The following is a 19,756-nucleotide window of genomic DNA, read 5'->3' on the forward strand; positions in this document are numbered from 1 at the left end:
CTGGGGGTCTAATGATAATCTTAATCCAATTGGCCCAACTAGTGGCTTGTTTGGATTGAGAGAGAGAGAGAGGAGTAAAGTAGAGTAGAGTGGAATTGACTTAAAATTAGCCTATTTTTAATCAATTTTACTTTACTCCCCTCCACTCTGCCTTCTTTCCCCTCTCAATCCGAACGGGCCTCAACTGCCTAGGTTTCATCTTTGTTTATCCATTTCCGCATGAAGCAACTGCTATCTACAATTATCCACACGTTTTAAGCTTAAAACCTGAAACATTCACAACCACACCCCAAATTGGACCAAGTTATATTCAAAAAAAATAAAAAGGTAAAATACACTATTAAGGAGGTTGGGGCTAATTCCAAGTAGGTCCAAGACATTTCAAAACTATTCAACTTAATCCCTAAACACTAGTGGTGTTACACACTATTTCCTCACACACTCTCTCTCCAACCCACAAACTAGAGGTGTGCGTGGATCGGATTAGGCAGGTAAAGACCAATATTTCTATCCAATCTGCCACTAGCGGGTTGGGAAAATTGAAATCCGCCACCGACCCACCAAAGTCTAATCCCGGCATATTGGTTACAAATGTTGGCGGTTTCAATTTGGCGGGTTAGACGGGTTGACATTAACAATGTTCTTTTAAAAAAAATCACAAAATACAATTTCTTATTGAATAATTTCAAAATATAACTAATGTATACAAAAAATTAAAGGTAGATTTCATTGAATAGTCTCAATTCCAACATAAACATAGGGTCAATGAAAAATAGATATATCATCTCTAACAGACCTTCTTTCCACAATTAAATCAATAAACTTAAAATCTTCAATGATTCAAAATAATAACATAGGAAAATTAAATCAATAAACTTCAATGATTCAAAATAATAACATAGGAAAATTAAATCAATAAACTTAAAATCTTAACATTCCCAAAGTCACATCAATGATTCGAAATAATAATATACCAACATAACAGATAAACTTCAAAATGGTATGCATGTTCTTAAAAACAATTATCACAAATTATAGTTAGTTACTAAATACAGAGTATATATATATATATATATATATATATATATATATATATGGTATGCATGTTCTTAAAAACAATTATCACAAATTATAGTTAGTTACTAAATACAGAGTATATATATATATATATATATATATATACTTACATACAAGGATAACCAACTTTGGTGCATAAACTAACCATATTACAAACTATAAGAACCACTAAGAGTCTTACACATGCATAACATTATAACTAACTCTATTATTAGAAACTAAGTTTTTCAAAAAGGTTAAGGAAGAAAAAGACAAAACAACAAGAAAGAGAAGGAAGGGGGGGAGGGGGGGGAGGGGAAGCGGTTGAAGGTGAAGGCTAAATACAGAGTGTAGTATATGGCTGAAGTGAGTTTAGGGTTTCAATATTAACTTTTTATATTTTGTTTAAGGAATTGATTACTGATTAGCTGTAAATATTGATTAAGTGAATTGATTAAATTTAAATACAAAATATACAATTGAACAATTTGAGCTATTATATATATATAATTTTATTTATGATTAATTAAGCGGGCAGGTTGGGTTGTAGCAGGTAGACAAATTTTCAATCCGTTACTCAACCCAATCCATTATTTTGGGGGTCTAACCTGCCCAACTCAAACCGTCTAACTTAATGACTCGCCCAAGGTGGGCAAGTCGATTGCGGTTTGGATGGGTTGATAAGTCAAGCGGATATTTTGCACACCCCTACCACAAACACTTTTTTTGAGATAAAAGATAGATAACCCACAAAAACTTGATGCTCCTTCCTTTTTTCACAATGATTTTTTTTTTTTTCCTTTTTCTTTGAATTTTCAACAACATAATGATTTTCTTAGGATTTTTTTTCTTAAAATAATAAATAAATAAATAAATAAAAAAGAGAAGAAAATTATTAATGATTGTGTTTGGTTAGTCGAGAAAATCTGAAGGAAAAGCCACATGAATCTTCTCTATTCCGTGTTTGATAGCCAAGGAAATCGAAAGAAAAAGCCCGTCAAAGTCTCATCTATTTAGTGCTTGGTAGCCAAGAAAACCAAAAGGAAAAACTTCTTTTCCTTCATAAAGAAACCCAAAAAACCTAATGGCCTTAACTCAACCGCAGTGGATCCACAACAAAATGTTGGCCAAACCCAAATCTAGCCATTAACCTGTATAGAGAAAATGAGAAAGGAACGGATAGGAGAAAGAAGTCCCATCGAAGGCTAAATTCGGCCAAGCAAAGGAAAAGGAAAATAGAACAAGAAAAGGAAAAAGAAAATAGAAAGAGAGTCAAAGACAAGTGAGATTAGAGGAAAAAGAGAAAAAATGAGAGAGAGAGAGAGAGAGAGAGAGAGAGAGAGAGAGAAGCTTGTGCACCACAAACCCACAACCATATCAAACATTATTGCCAAACCCACAACTCAAAAACCATCGCCACAACCAACAACCCAGCCCACTACCAAAATAACCACCATAACCAACAACACACAACCAACGTTGATCTAAAAAACCCACAGCAAACTAAAATTATTTTCATGATTGTCATCGACCATGATCCACAACAATTGACATAGTGAAAGAGTGAGTTCAACAGAGGAAAGTAGTTTTCACGTTGGAGGGAGAGAGCGACAACGAGTGAGCTACAGGACAGTATAGGAGAATATGATCCACAGTTTCCTCATTATAGCAGCATATACAACACCAATTTGCCAAAGGGACACCCTGGAGCATCAGATTATCCAAGGTAAGTATCCGACCAGGTGCTGCTGTCCATATGAAAAAGCCACCCTTTTAGGAATCTTAACCTTCCAAATACCCTTCCAAGGGATAGGGATAAAACCAATTCGGATCTTATTGTAATAGGACCTAATATCAAACTTGTCATTCCCATTAAGACACCAATGAGAACTGTCACACCCAGCACCCCTAGGAATCCGAGTTTGAATGAAATCGAGGAAAGAGAAGGTAGCTTCTAATTCCCTCTCGTGAAAGTCCCTATAAAATCTCAAATTCCAATAACTATCATTTCCACCCTCTTGCTGACACATTACATCAGAAATGCAAGCTTTCTTGTCATTTGAACACGCATATAGTTGAGGGTAGAGCATTTTAAGTGAAGTATCCCCAACCCACCTATCATGCCAAAAAAGAATACGAGAGCCATTGCCCACCACTAGGGCCAAATGTTTGGAGAATCTCTCCCAACCTTCATTAATACCACGCCAAAGACCACACTCGTGGGCCTTTCTACATACTTTAGTATTCCACCCCCCTTGACCCTCTCCATATTTAGTGGCAACAACCCTCCTCCAAAGATGGGTTCCTTCATGTCCAAACCTCCATAACCACTTCCCTAATAGGGTTTGATTAAAAAGCACTATCTTCCTAATCCCCAAACCACCCATCTCCAAAGGTGTGCACACCTTCTCTCAAGCCACCAAAGAATGTTTGAAACACTCCTCTAAAGACCTCCATAAAAAGTTTCTTTGAATACGTTCCAACCTATTAGCCACTACTACAAGGATGGTAAATAAGGAAAAGTAATATGTAGGTAGACTAGAAAGGGTAATTACACTTTGCACCCTGAACTTTGAATTTTTGTTCAAGTTAAAAAACAAACTTAACGCCAGTGTACAAAGTGTAAGAAGGGTGGTTTCTCCAAATTTCGTTTGGCATTTCATCCAAAGCCTCATTTGACATTTTATTCAAATTAACCATTTCAAACCAAAAGAGCAGCTCAAAGATATTTGATGCTTCCTCAAGTAAAGCTCAATAAGGAAAAGAGAGAGAGAGAGAGAGAGAGATCGCTCCAATGATCTCAGTATTTGACTGATGCACTCTTCTATGTCAAAAGGAGACCAATTCCTCTACATTGACATGAGCCCTCCTTGGGTGGTTTCCTTCCTTTGTAAGGAAATTGCATATTCAATAAAAAGTTCACATGAAGGACTGGATACTTCCATTGATCATTCATGTTCTTATTATTTGATTGGGTAAATTACATTGAGATCTGATAATCCAAATAGGCAAAACTATGACTTGTTATCTAAAATAACATCGACTCCACAATGAGAGAGAATAATTCACATCCTTGTCATCTTTATGCTCATTTCTCCCCTCCTTTCACTAAACTATAAAATCCTAATAGAGCAATCAAAACCATTACCATCAACATCACTATCCAAATCTGACTTCTTCAAAACTAAAACAGCACCTTCAATGTTATACTAGTTCCAGACACCAATCTGAACTGAACCCCCACCTTTAAAATTAGATCATCTTTTGCACCCAAGGAAAGGTCAGTGTTATTTCAAAAGAACCTAGAAAGGTGTTTGTATCTTCAACAATCCCTATGGGAGGTCAATATATATATATATATATATATATATTTTTTTTTTTTAAAGTTAAGAAATATTTTATTGCAAAAAGACTACTTCATGTACAATGGACACAAAAGAGTCTAAGAATAATAAATAATACAAAAGGCAACAACTCCAGAATGGACTTACTAGTTACTACTAATGAAACGCAATGCATGAATCCAATCAAATTTTGTAGTAAACATGGTCTCAAACTTTGTACTTACTAGTTGCTACTAGTGTAACCCAATGCACAAGACCAATCAAATTTTGAACTAGTAAACATAGTCTATCAAATTTTGAACTAGTGAACATAGTCACAAATTTTGAACTTACTAGTTACTAATGGTGAAACCCAATGCAAGAGACCGATCAAATTTTGAACTCCTAAACATAGTCTCAAATTTTGAACTAATAAACATGACTACCAATTGAGTCCCTACACTTCCTTGCATGCTCAATTGTATGAGTTAGTTCCCTTGATATCGTGCACATCAAACATAATGGAACTATGTTCCAAATCAATATCAATATCTATATAATATCTAACAATTGAAGCGTAACATTTATTATTATTTCGCTTCTATTGAGCCACATCAACGGCTCTTTTTTCCCAATTAAAACAATAAAAAGAACAAAGAATGCAATATTTGGGATCTTTTTAAATGTCATTTTTACCTGTACTAGACTAGAATGTTTACTATGGCTGAAAATAAATGAATGGACTGCCCGAACTGAGCTAATTTTTTCAGTTTTATTTTTTAAAAACTGAATTTTTCGGTTAAATCCCGGTTTCAATCACAAGCAGACCGAACCAAACCAAAATCGACTGAACAGTATATAATATATATATATATATATATATTATATTTTTTTATACAAGGCTCATCGAATGTGATCCACCCCACATTTTATAAAAGTCCAACCCATCAGACTATAAAGATTAAACTAATTAACAAAAAATATTTAGTGCTTGCATATTAGCAGCACTGTCATGCAAGCTAACGACATTCTCATTCGAACTGCATCAACAATTCTAATTTCACCGAATCTAAACGAATCAGATATATTGCAAGCATGCAACATGCATGAGCATTCATTTGAATTGGTACATCTGTAATAGTTTCTTTCCTATTAACAATAAGAAATAATGGAGAAAATTGGCCCCCTTTCTCACTGTTACAATCTACAAAGAAAAATAATGTCTCATTTAAACCCCTAATTTACAAACAAAAATAAGAATCTTTCTGCAATGTATGGACAGAAGTGAGCAATCTGCTCTAGTCCAAGTAGAAGAGGGTCACAATCTTGCGCATATTTTTGGCCTCTAGACAGGTTTCCATAAGCAACTTACTGTCATGGAATGCAAAGCAAATGACTTGTTGTACATGTGAAATGATATCCATGTTGCACAACCTGCACGATCACCATCAAAGCTATAAATTCCTCTCGGAACCATATATGAAATTCATAAAAGATTTGGCTGTCTGCCTTGAGAAATGGCTGCACCTATGCAAGGCACTTGCCCATGATGTAAAACTAAATTCAGGTTATGTTAGGGCTTGTCAGCTTATAAGATAGGTTATTTACTAGTCTAGACCAAAACAAGTTGGCTATCACTATATTGCAATGAGAAACGTGCTAGATAAGCAAGAATTTAATTCCCAATTCTCAAAGTGGTTTTTGTCTGAACAAATTGGCAGGTAAACTTTAGCTAGGCTTGTCACGCAAGTTTGTCAAGCTCATAATTATTGCTCATGCTTGGTCACCTAGAAATCTAAACCTCAACAATTTACCCAAGATTTATTAAAAAAATCTAGCTCACCCACAGGTGAACAGAGCATTGACCAGAGTAGAGTCAGCTTGTCTCATTGACAATTGGAGCCAGTGAGTTTAGCTATGCAAAGACAGCATTTGTTTCAACAATTGCAACAATTTCCATCTAGCAGGAAGACACTTTTCCCGATAGAACTCACCCTGTCCAGCACTAACAAGCAACTTCAGCCTTTTTCCGAACAGGTGTCCAATATCAGCCACCTACTATAAATTGATATTTTACATGTAGCTATGACAGGTTTCACTTCACACCAAGGATGAATATGGTATCAACCAAGATAAGAGGCCATCGGTAAGATGAGTTTCATTCCTTGCTCATTTATAAAGCATCAGAAGACTACACGAGTAACTGGAGAAAATAAATTACAAACCTGCTGGCTTCTAATAGGGGTAGATGATCATTGTGAGGCTTCTCTATCACATTCTTCACCTGCAAATCCAACAAAAAAACTTAAATTATCACAACAATAACTGTTCTTCCTTTATCCCTTCCCTTTTGGGTCAGAACAAGAAAAGATTTAATAACTAGAACATATATGAACTGCAATTGAACTTCCTAAGAAATACTATGCCTCCGTGCCCTTTATCTGACTTCATTTGGTCACTTAATTCAAGGCAAGCTAATTTATATTCATTTAGCAGCCAATGACCAACGAATAATTTTTCCTTACTTCATAACACGAGAAGCATTCTTATGGGGGCATATCAAATGTTTTATACACCATATCTACAAATATTTTATCACCATCACCCAAAGATTATAATATCTAAATTCAAAACAAGTCTGCACCTCAAGAAGATGCATTATTAAATGCAATGAAGAATATTAAACTTCTCTATCTTCCATTTATTCATACTTATTTTTATTTTTGAGAAAGACAATTGGTATAGAATATATACTATATAGTAACCAAAACTCTGGAAGGATCAAACCACCTGGATCACTTCAAAATTTCTGAAACCATAAAAATCAACCAATACAAGAGGAAAATCTACCGTTTGACTACTAGAAGCACCCTGTTTCACAGAATTTTTTACTAGCAAGCATATATACTGAGAAACAATTAATAATCTTAACTAAAGATCTAGAGAGTATAGTGTTTGGATAAAACAGAAGACCATAAGATATCAGTAAAATTCTCCACAATTATTGTTCAGAAACATTTCAAGCCATGAAATCAGAAATACAATATCATGTATTCATGTTTATCATTAGAATTAACGATCTCCAAGAAGGGGACATGCATTGGTAAGTTTCCGTACTGTACAACATAATCCTTTTATATTATACTGTACTACATACTTGATGCTAAAACCAAAGTTGTCAATACCGTACAGTACAAAACATTAAGCCAGCACAACACTGAAACATATTGGATAAAATACCAGCCTGCTCAGGGGGCTTTTCAGGTGTTTCAGCCAGTATTGAGGTCTCAGCCAGTACATTAAAAAAATGATAAGGGATTACAAAAAAATGCTATTTGGGCTTAATATATTGGACAAAGTTTGGCTGTAGCTTTAGGCTACAACCAACAATTTACTAAACCACACTTAAGTGATTGTATACAACCATTTTAAATGAGTCATGTGTATTGCACATGACATGGACACATGCCATCTTCCTATTGTTGGTTGTAGCCTTTGTAGCCAAACATTGTCCTATAAGCATATAAATAAAAACATAAATATTTACATACAATAATAAACCTTTAGTAGGATTCCTTTTCAGAAATTATGAAATATATTGATCAAGCACATCAATTATATTATCTTTGTATGATTAAATGAATGCACCAGGAAACATCCTATAGTATATTTTTTAGATTTTCAAGATTTTTTAATTTAATATTGTAATTGGTTAGGCTCATTGGTACACAACTTGTTCTTTATTTTAATAAATAATTTTATTCATGAGAAAAATCAGGCACATCAAGTATGAAGTAATGCTATAAACTGAGAAACAAACTATATTTGGGTTTATCTGATGGTGTAAAATATGAGAAAAACTAAAGTAAAAATCAAAAGTTTACAAAAGATGAAGGATGAACATAATGAATATGTAAAACCAAACTCTTACTTTTGATAATAACTCCTGGCTCTCAGGAGGTTGCTTTTTCAAACTTTGAGGCAAAATCACTGTAAGCAGCTCTGGCCTCTCAGCTCTTAAAGCACCTCTGATGACAGCTGCATTAGTTCCAGATGCTCCTGATGTATAAATGTGATTTTTCTGCAAGAAGTTATGCAGCAAATCAGGAACATACAGTATAGAAAATTTTGAAATGCTCAATGTGTACGCACAATGCCACACACAAGAATTCAATTATAGCATCTTACAGTTATAACCATCGCATAGCTAAGAATCTCAATAAGTTCTTGATGCATGAAACCCATATTCCTTGTCCCAAAAAAACCAATAGATCTTGGCCCTTGTTGTTGAATGGCCAATAGCTCCTGCACAAAAAAGCAGAAAAAAGAATAAACATAGAACTTTATGTTGAAAACATATTCTAGGTACATGTGAAATTAGCTGAAATGAGAAAACTTGGCGTGGTTGCAAACTTAGGAACAGTAGGATGTCTACTTCCCTATTGAAAACACAGTCATTCACAAACCCTTTATTTCCTCTCTTTGCAGCATTTAATTGCACTAATTTCCTTTCACGCCATGGGAAAATCTGTGGACTTAGATGGACAGTTTTTTGATAGGTATAATTGAGTTCAAAGTCAAGTCAAAGTGGACATGCATGTTTACACAGACATGCACATGAGAGAGAGAGAGAGAGAGAGAGAGAATTGCAGCATTGCCAGTGGTGTGTGACATTGAGAGGCAGCTAGCAGGTAAAAACTAACACCTAAACCAAATATGCACATACAGACACGTGTAAGGTACGAGCTTTTAAAAAATAATAATAATAATAATAATAACAAATGTATATGAAGGGCAAGACTTGGACAGCTCTTTACCTCCACTCTGAACCCAAGTAGGGCTGTAAATGAACCAAGCTGATCATGAACAACTTGGGCTCGGCTCGATAAAAGGCTTGTTCATGTTTGTTTGTTTGTAAATAAGCCAAGCTTGAGCCTTAGTTTTAGGCTTGTTTAATAATCAAGCCAAGCCCAAGCAAAAAAATTTGTTCACGAACAAGCTCGTGAGCTATTAGGCATAATACACAACAATTCAAGCACAGACTCATTTATAAGTTTATATGTGTTAGCTAAATATACCCATTACACATATCTTAATAATGACATAGCCAACATGAGACCACTACCTATATTACCTTAATTTTTTCCTTTCCTTTAAACTGACCAAGAACCACTTTAGACTATAGTTACATTTAAAAATAAATAAATAATTAAGTAGGTCACATATGATCCTTCCCTATCAATCATCTAAAGTAAAATTATGAAACATGTTAGAATTTTCTCATTCATAATAGTTACAAACAAGTATTTTTCTAGTCCTTCACCATCTAACGTGAATGTAAAAATTATATTTTGAACAATTGCTAAAGCTGTAGATAAGGAATGATGAGTGAATGAATTTAATTATGTAAATTATTAATTTGAATAATAGCTAATCATAAGTAAGACTAAATGCATGATAAAATGAGTATACTATTTTTTTTTCATTTTTCTTAATTTTAGAGATTTAAGAATTTAGTCATGTAATTTTTTTAGATCTCAAGCTCAAAAACTTGACCTGAGCTCAAGTTTGAGCTTGATATTAAGCTTAAGTTTGGCTTGACTAATTAATCAAGCCAAGCTCAAGCTCAAGCTCAAACACTATTTTTAGGCTTGTCACAAGCTCAAGCCAAGCTCGAGCTTTTGATTTTTCCTAATAAGCCAAGCTTGAACATGCATTACTCAACAAAGCTTGGCTCGTTTATAGCCCTAAACCCAAGTCACATTCAAAACTCCGTACCCGCCTCCAATCATAGTCTAACCAACCTTTTTTTTTCTTTTTTCTTTTTTTCCAATGAGATAAATTTTAAATAGCATCCCTAGTGGAAACTAAAAAACAAACTGAAGAACATATCCAGTAGTACAACTTAAGACAGTTCAAGAAACTGCCAAAATGCTCGTTCTGTCTTGAAAGTTGTAAATGCCTAGTTATCATTATGGTAAAGATAAACTAAGCCAATCAAAAAGTTTTTGTAAAAAGTTGCACAAAAGTAAGCCTCCATTTGCAATAATATGTCAAACTTATATTTCAAACTTTTGTTTATAATTCGTTGTCTGATTTGCTTGATAGATGTAGTTTTCGTCTTCTTAGGTTCGGTCTGTTCTTTGCTTACCTTAGTACATGCCCTGTGTGCTTTGGTTGTTTTGTTCTTCTTTTGTACTTTTTCCTCTATCAATAAAGTTTACTACTTATAAAAAAAAAATTAAAAAATAAAAACTTATATGGTCAAATTCATCAGAGACATTAGATGGGACCCTTTCATATTCAAATAACCACCCCCTAAGTAAAATTAAATTAAAATGAAAATAAAGAACTTAATTGCTCAACTGCAGAACCATTTTGAAACACAATAATTACATACCTGTAGATAATCTACATCTGGAACAGGTTTAAACTCTGACATCAGAACTGCCCCTGATCCTTCTACAATAGTTTGGGCTTGAGTTGGAATTTGATTGCCAGTCTCTTCATCTGAACCAAACTTGCTAAACACCTTCTCCTCTTCATAGTTCCAATTATCCATATCTTGATCTCTTCTCATATGTCCACAAAGCCACTATACCAGCAAATAAAAACAGAGCCCCTGGTAGTAAATCATTAGTGAAAACCAACTGCCCACAAGAGTGGTGATCTACAAGTTCAAACTAACATGAGCTTTGATTCATGTTGGTGGTGGAAAGATGGTCATACAGTGCAAATTACATGTATCAACCCTGTTCATTTCAAGGCCAAGCAGGTTTACAGGAAGCTTGATACTTCCCTGTAAGTGCTTATGCATTGTAACAGAGAGATAATTACATCTGATATATGGTAAACTAAGCAAAGCCTTACCCAATTGTTTAGATTGACTACATATGAAATCAAAAAATAATTTATAGGTGCTCAAACTCCAGACATAAAGGATTATTGACGCAACATGCAAGCGGATACATTAAGGCCAAATTGACAGGTGCCACCATGTAAACAAATCTACCAGCTGGTTGTCCTTGATTGAATAAAGTTATGATATTCTAACAATTAATTTAAACTGGTGGGAGGGCAAGTCTCCTTTGGGAGTGACTCAAATCAATAATTTTACATTCCAGCAAACCCAACTAGCATTTATGGGGACAACTTTGGTGGAATATATCACATTGGTAATGTTTTCATGGGATTCTTCTCCTTTTAATATGCAAAAAGGATAGATTCAAAGCAAATATAAAAACTGATTCTAAAGCATATTAGAAAAGGAAAATGATAACGCTACAACAAATTTACTGTAAAAGGTTTACAATGGTAACATGTTCAACACCAAATATGGAGGGTAGTAATTGATAAATGGCCACTCACCCCATAAAAGTATTTTAGTCTTTCCACAAAATACTCAATGTATAAACTATAAAAGTTTCATCTGTATCACTGTATGTATTTTTATAGCAATGCTTTCTACACTCCCATCCCCCTTCCCCCCTTCCAAAAGAAAAATCCCTATCTTTCTAATAACTCAGTCCATCAAGTATTGAATAAACAAAATTACCAATCTTTTGTATGTGATTCTCTTACCTACATATTCACATTTAAAATCTCATAATTAAGCACATAGCCCCAGTTCTCCAATGCAAGCTACCATACACTATTACCAATCAACAACAAATCTCAAATATAGGTTCCACCTACAATCATAGGAAATACAACTCTCACCAATCTAATAAATAGAAAAGGTCCGGTTCATTTGACATAAAGGGAGAAGTCCAAAAATTACAAAATGCAATGAATGAACATAAATCCATTATAGCCTATGCCTTCCAAACAAAAGCTAAGGATAAGAAGCCCCCAAACTAATAAAAAAGTTACTAACTTTTGCATCCTAAACATCTAAATCAACAAAACCCAACTCCTAAATTCACCTGCACACACAAAAAATACAACGAGTGAACAGAACCCATTATGGCCCATGAATTCCAAACAAAAGCTACGAACAAGAAAGGCCCCCAGGCCCCAAGCTAATAAGAATTTACTAACTTTTGCATCTAAAACATCTAAATTTACAAATCCTAACACCTGAATTCACCTACACACAGACAGAATGCAATGAATGAACAGAACCCATTATTGACTATGCATTCCAAACAAAAGCTAAGAATAAGAAATCCCCAAGCTCAATAAAAATAAAAATAAAGTTACAAACTTTTGCATCCAAAACATCTCAATTACCAAAGCCCAACTCCTAAATTCACCTACACACAGAAAGAATGCAATGAATGAACAGAACCCATTATAGCCTAAGCATTCCAAACAAAAGCAAAGAATAAAAAACCTCCCAAGCTCATAAAAATTTACTAACTTTTGCATCCAAAACATCAAAATTAACAAAACCAAACACTTAAAATTCACCTACACACACAGAGTAAGATTAAATACCGTTGGTGTGGAGAGAGATCGTTTGTGTTTTCGAGTACATGTGTGTTGAGAATGAGGGAATGAAGAAGATGAAGGGGAAGAGGGAGAGTGGAGACTGAAATTGGGGCTTGCAGTGTGAAGGGTTTTCAGGGATTTGGAAGGAAAGTCTGATGAAGAACAAGAAGAAGAAGAAGAAGAGAGAGAAGTAGTAGTAGTGGTCAGAGGCAAACACAGCCTTGAAGATAAAGGTACAGTCATTCTTTCTTTGCTCTCTCTCACTCTCTCACTTCACAGCAGAGAGGAACTCTGAATTTTCTTTCCTTTCTTTTGGGATTATCACCAAAAATAAAATAAAAGCTTTTCTTTCTTCCTTTCTTTCTAATCCCTTTTCCAGAGAAGAAAAAAAAAAAGAGAGAGAATCCACACACACACACAAGGAGAGAGAGAGTGAGGAACAAAGAAATAAGGATGTTTTTTTATTGGAGCAAATGGATTAATATAAATATATATATATATATATTTTTTTGGAGATAATTAAGAAAACGGGTTCCCTTTTCATGTAACCTTTTTGTTCACTGTTTTTTTGACTGGTAAAAAAGTGAGTTAGGATGGTCAGCTTTGAATCTTTTTACCTATCAAAATCAGCACAAAAGAAGGGAATAAAAATATTTTGAAATTAAGAATTTTGACCACATGATAAATCAAGATAAATATGAAAAAAATACCAGAAGCTTATCTTTCCAAACTTTTAATGTAGGGATGTTTCTACCAAAAAAAAAATGTAGGGATGTAAAATCTTATACAATTTTAAAAGTAATAAGTTAATTACTAGAAAGTAAATCAACAAAGGTTTAATTTGTTATTTTTATTAGAACAATTTTGTTTTTTAATAACTTCATAGTTACAATAAGAAAAGTGAGATTTGAACTTAAGCGCCTTTGTTGGAGACGCCCAAAAGTGTCAGCGGGTTACAAGACACTTGACAACAATTTGTTATTTTTAAAAAAATCAAGATTTTAATTTATTAGTATTTTTTTAATTTTAGGATTTAATGTATTATTTTTTAAATTATATAGTTTAATTTATTAATTTTAAAAACTTCAGAGTTTAATTTAATATTTTTTATAGAATATAATTTGTTATACTTTTAAATTATAGGGTTTAATAGAGTACTTTTAATAAAATTATATTTAGTTTTTTTTTATAATCATAAAATTATATTTAGTTAAAATAACAAAAACCTGAAATTGGCATACCACTGTTTTAATAAATAAATAAAATACAAAATACAAACACGAACGAAAGCATTTTTACCATTTGACAAGTTAATAATATAATTATATTATATTCCATTGCTTGAGACTTTATTGTTGAAGGAACCTCAGTCCTAGTAGGTTCATAATTAAAAAGTGAAACTTTATAAAATTTGGTTTCTCACTAGATACAAGGCTTACCTTTTTTTTCTTTTTTCTTTTTTTTATAATTAATAGCGAGCAACCTTTTGTTGAACGTAGAGCAATGCTAGATAGAAGTTGTCCTTTTATTATTATGTGTTCTTTTTAACTTTTTGCAGAGTGCAAGGTCACCACAGAAAGCATGTGGCTTTACAATTTGTCATGGCAAATTAGCAATGATCTTACATATTTGTTTGCTAATGTCTTTTTCTCCTTGGGCAAAAGAGTCCAACAAATTGTTGTTTCAAATTTTTTAGGAAAAAAAAAAAAAAGAATTCCATGTTCTAGTCATGCTGTTGGCAACAGAAAAAAGTATTGCTATGATCTTACATATATTTGTTTGCCAATTGCCTTTTTTTCTTGGGTAACAAGAGTTCAACAAAGTGGCGTTTTAGTTTTTTTAGAAAAGAAAATTCCATGTTCTAATCACACCATTTGCAGCAGCAGCAGCAACAACAACAACAACAACAAAAGTATTGCAATGATCTTACATTGCATATTTGTTTGTGAATTGCCTTTTTTTGTTAAAAGAGTCCAACAAAGTGCTGTTTGAAGTCTTAGAAAATAAAATTCCATGTTCTAATCATACCTTTTGCAATAAATAAATAAAAAAAAAGTATTCTAAAGAACTTCAAATCATGAGCATATTTTATTTTTGTTGGTTTTCTTTTAAGAGCAATCCTAGGGTCATAATTTTCTTTTCATATCTTTTTCTACAAAAGTGATAACAGGACAACATCATTTTACATGGACCTACTACTAATGCTAATATTATTAGGTTAATGTCTCTTATATACAACCGTACACATAGCACACTTATTGCTCATATTATTATATGTGTCAATCATAATCATAGCATCCATTGTGAAAAAAATTTGTATCACTGCACTGCACTGCACTAATTATTTATTTCTTCTGCTATCTAAAACTAAAAGAGGACAACTATTCTGTCTCTGTGTTATTTCAAACTAAAACTTTTTTTGATAATTATTATTTAAAATAAAGTTAGAATATTTAAGGACTCATGATTCATGACTCATGAGATAAGATATGTGCTGTTAAGACGCCATAACAGCCTGATCATTTAGGATGCTTCATTGCCTTTGCTTTGGTGTTTAGGTCCAAGGTTCTTAGTACGGCTTCTCACCCACAACAGTTGATTGACTTTTAAATAGATTCGACATTATCTACATATATTTCCATTAGCTAACATTTGGTGGTGGTGGTGGTGGACACCAAATTAGTATATTTATATGTATACTGCTCAAACATACACAGGCACAGCTAGGATATCATTAAATTACATGTTACAACTCAAAAATACAATACCAGCTATCCTGATCTGGAAGTAACAAATAACAAGTTCCCTGAAAACAGAGATCCACATATATAAAATGTTCAGGATGTCACATAAAACCAAAAGAGTAACATCTTTAATCAAACAGATGACGTCAGTTTTTTTAGTGCTTGAAATTCACCACTTCCAAGATCCACAATGCAAGGTAGGCACATGGATAAATTGAGCTCAAATCATAGTGTAACATGCATCTCTCCATGATGGCCATGGCTTTTTGAACAACCAGATTAGGTGTGTGATATAAGAAAAAGGCAATAAGGAATTAATTAAAAAGTTCTAATTTGTGGAACATAAAATGGGATTAAAAAGAATTGGATAGAAGATTTCAGGTATTTAGGCCCCAGTTTCTAATTTTAAATTATTTTGATGGCATTATCAGAGTATCAGATAGAACATGTCCAGCATAGCACCCAATTTTTAAAAAATTTTGAAAAAAAAAAAGTTAAAAAGCAATTTATACGCACTGCATTGCAATGAATAATAAATCATATGCAGATAAACAAGAAGATATTTGGTATCAAATGATATCAATAAGTGTGAGACATGTCAATAAAAAATAACTACCCAGCTAACAAATAAAAGACTTGTACTAGTAGGTAGTTATTTTTACACATATATCTCTTATTTATTAGATTTTGATGCGGATAACATGGTATCATTTGATACAAAATACTTTTTCCAAATAAACAACCCCTTTTTTATATGAAGTTTAGAAAGCAGATAAGCACCTTGTGCATATTTATCTAAAGCATTTGTTTTGGCCTGCTTTGAGTAATGCCAATGATCTTGCGGAACCTTCAAGTTTCTTTATAAAAAATAAGAATATTTTTATCGTTTCTTGATCTATGCACCATCAGACATGCATTAACATAAACTGCCCTCCACCAATCCAAAAAAAAAAAAATAATAATTATAAAAATATGTTCTGATTCAGACTAGGATCATTCTGCGTAAAGCACCTGAACTTGTGGGAGGAGATAAGCATGCTGCATGCACCAGATAAGGAGTTATCAATAAGTTCCATCCAAATTTATTGCTATCCGATTGTTATTCCCTTGTTATTTCAAGTTGTTGATTAGGATTTATCTCAATTTCAAGTTGTTATTAGGATTAGTTCATTATTTGAATTTGCTACAGAACTATCAAGTGTAATTTGAATTTCCTAGTTGAGCATTCTGCTTGAGACTATTTAAGAGCATAAGCAAATAATAAATGATCAAGCAGAGTTTACCCCAAATTTCCATTCTCTCACCCCCATTCAGGAGATTAGCCATCTCGACGACCAAACTATCATTTCAGTTTTCCAGTTCATAACACAATATAAATAAAATAAAAACCAACAACTAAATAATGGCTCCAAATAACCCCTAACATTATAATGTATAAACTAGCACATCATTAAATAGCAGAAGAAGAGCAGACCTGCCATTAGATAATGCTTTGAAACACGGAGCACACGTGGTGAGTTGAGCCAGATAATACCTCCCCATGCCTTAAAAGTGTATGGGAGAAATACAGGAGCCTTAGTTCCAAACATGGGGAAGGAATGGAATATTTACGTAGTAATATTTATAACGAGTTCAAAATAAAAGCTGAAACCTAGCATTTAAACTGAGAGTTTGAGGCAACAAAACATATAGTAAACGTATCAAATACAGTCAAAACCCATGTAACACAAGATATCAACTTTAGTAAAATTTTAAACAAAATACTTCAAAAACTATGGATTAGGAATCTCTGGTACGCCAACTCCACAAGTCTCAGGAGCTCTCTTGTAGCCTGTAGGTACCCAAATACTCAAAACCCCATCGTCCACACTGTATACAGCTCTTCTATGATCCACATAGTAGTCACTTGGGATTTTTAGTTTCCCTTTGTAAACACACTTCTACTTTCACTCTGTAATTCTTGCGTCCAGAAGAGTGATATTGGGTTTCAACCCAGCAGTGAAAATCGCAACTAAATTCAAATTCTTTTGTGGTCGTACAATAAGTCACCTTTACTTTGTGTTCCATTTTTGCGGCCTTCATTTGAACAAAATAAAATGAGATCCTTGTCACTCTCAATGAGGCTTACAGTCAGAATTAAGAGGCTTGCTCGGCCTGAACAACAAAACAAGACCAGAGAAAGATGTTAAGAGCAGTGATTATCACACACTCGCAACTGCATGTACACTGTTACTGTTCACATTTCATCATGGATGTCATACACGCAATTTTGGATATAACATGTACTGAGTGTACATTGCTAAGTGTGTAACGTGTACTGAGAAGCATTGTTTGAAGAGGATTCCTGTCCACTCATGACTCATGTGCAGGGACTTGTGGTCGATATTATATGAACTTAGATTATACTAGAGAAAAATTTGTATCAAGTAAGTACATTAAAAATAAAAATAAAAGAGTGTCTCAAGCTGTTAAATGAAAGAGTTCACAAGCCATAACACACTTTTAAAATAATAATCTATACTGTTTATAAGAGGATTCTTTTTTTTAGATATATTAGACTTTTATGTAGTTCAGAAATATTTATAAACCTTACGTTTAACAAAAAAAAAAAAAGACTTGAGAAACACACGCCAAAGAAATTAATAGAGAATTATCATGAAATTCCACTTAAAATTGTAGAGAATTATCACGAAATTCCAAACCTGTGAGAAACAAAAAAATAGAGAAAATACACGCCAAAGAAAAATAATCACACACACAAGACAGTATTTACGTGGTTCGGTAATTTGCTTATGTCTATTGAGTTGCAGAGATTTCACTATTATCAAGGAAAAATACAAAGTGCGGTAGTACAGTTTTTTTCTCTCTCTCAAAAATTACAACAACAAACCCTAATCACCAAAGTTGCGTTTTCTACATCCTGCGCACAAAATTCACAATGGGCTACAAAACGGGCCAAAAAATTTTCCGAAGCCTGTCGGCCCAAGCCTCTACTCCATGGACTAAGTCTCAGAAAATCTCCCATTAAAAACCATACAACATTATTCGGGTCGGGTCAGGTCAAGTCGTCAACCGTATCAAACATAACTAGGCTTCACAAAGCCCAACAAAAATACCTACAAAATAAAACACTCGTTTATTAATCCATGTTTTCAAAACAAACTAATCCAAAATTTATAACACTAGACAACCCCCCCCCCCCAAAAAAAAAAGAAAACTGCATTGAATGTTCAAAAGCATGTGATGAGGCTAGTAATAATAAAAAAAATAGTTAAAGGGTTTTGATTGGGTACTATTTTATTAACCCAATATTTTGAAGAACTTCTTAAAGGTAGATAGAGAGTAAACAACCCACTTTTTTTCTTTTTTCAATAATTCAAGACACAAAAAATTTCACATTTTTTTTCTACCAAGATGAAATGCTATAATTGGTAGCAGTAGTAAGAGCATTTGAATGTAATATTGCTTTAGTGAACTAATTACAAGCAAAACTTCTTAGGCCAATAATTATGAAAAAATATTATAATTTGTATTTATAGTATTACTCTTTTTTTTTTAAAAGATCAATTTTCACCACAATTTTTTAGGCCTAGGCTTTGAGTCAATCCTCATTAGAAGAGTAGGGCTTAGTTTGATTTTGACCCAAAGTTGAGGAGGTTTTTTTTTTTTTTTGAACAAGACTCCAATTACCATGTGAAATAGAAATACCTTGAAAATACATGTTTTTTAAAAATAACATAGGCCAAAAATACATTATTGGTCCTTGAAATTTAATTAGTGAACACAATTAATATTGCTCCTTTAGTTTAAAAAGTAAACATTATTAGTCTTTTTGTTAGCTGTCGATAATGAAATGCCTACATGGCTATCAAAAAATAACGTGGCATCTTTTTAAGTGATCTGACATTATCTTCCATTAAAAACCCATTAACGATGAATCCCACACTGGACCAATTCCGGTAATACCTAATGTGATGTGGGGATTTGAATTCAGAGAATATGAAGTCATCACATTCTTGAATATCCAAGTGGCTCGACATTAGCAGATAAAAATGCATACCAAAAAAAAATGTCTTATCTAATCGTCTTATAGTACTTTTTTGAAGGTTAGATGAAGACGGAACAGTTCAGAGTATGGGGGGTAGTTCCATACATCCCTATCACCCAATGCAGCAAATAAATTATTTTGGAAAAGAAGTC

General features: G+C 33.3%; 1 protein-coding gene across 1 annotated transcript; it reads right to left on the bottom strand.

The window, feature by feature from the left end:
- Positions 1-5,437: 5,437 nt before the first annotated feature.
- On the bottom strand, positions 5,438-13,249 carry LOC115963606. The gene is made up of 6 exons (XM_031082674.1): positions 12,819-13,249; positions 10,780-10,974; positions 8,568-8,684; positions 8,311-8,460; positions 6,605-6,663; positions 5,438-5,813 (listed from the first exon to the last, which is right to left on the bottom strand). Exons 1-6 carry the CDS (start codon positions 13,053-13,055, stop codon positions 5,678-5,680), a joined length of 894 nt encoding a protein of 297 aa, XP_030938534.1. The 5' UTR covers positions 13,056-13,249; the 3' UTR covers positions 5,438-5,677.
- Between the last annotated feature and the right edge of the window lie 6,507 nt (positions 13,250-19,756).

Source organism: Quercus lobata, chromosome 10 (assembly GCF_001633185.2).
Source record: "Quercus lobata isolate SW786 chromosome 10, ValleyOak3.0 Primary Assembly, whole genome shotgun sequence".
Taxonomy (NCBI): domain Eukaryota; kingdom Viridiplantae; phylum Streptophyta; class Magnoliopsida; order Fagales; family Fagaceae; genus Quercus; species Quercus lobata.

Excerpts from the sequence above, each read along its gene's own strand:
- LOC115963606 (XM_031082674.1), bottom strand. The coding sequence starts at position 13,055 with ATGACTGTACCTTTATCTTCAAGGCTGTGTTTGCCTCTGACCACTACT. Across the intron at positions 6,664-8,310 it reads GCCAGGAGTTATTATCAAAA|GTGAAGAATGTGATAGAGAA; the intron begins GTAAGAGTTTGG and ends TTGGATTTGCAG. Across the intron at positions 5,814-6,604 it reads CCCCTATTAGAAGCCAGCAG|GTTGTGCAACATGGATATCA; the intron begins GTTTGTAATTTA and ends GTGATCGTGCAG.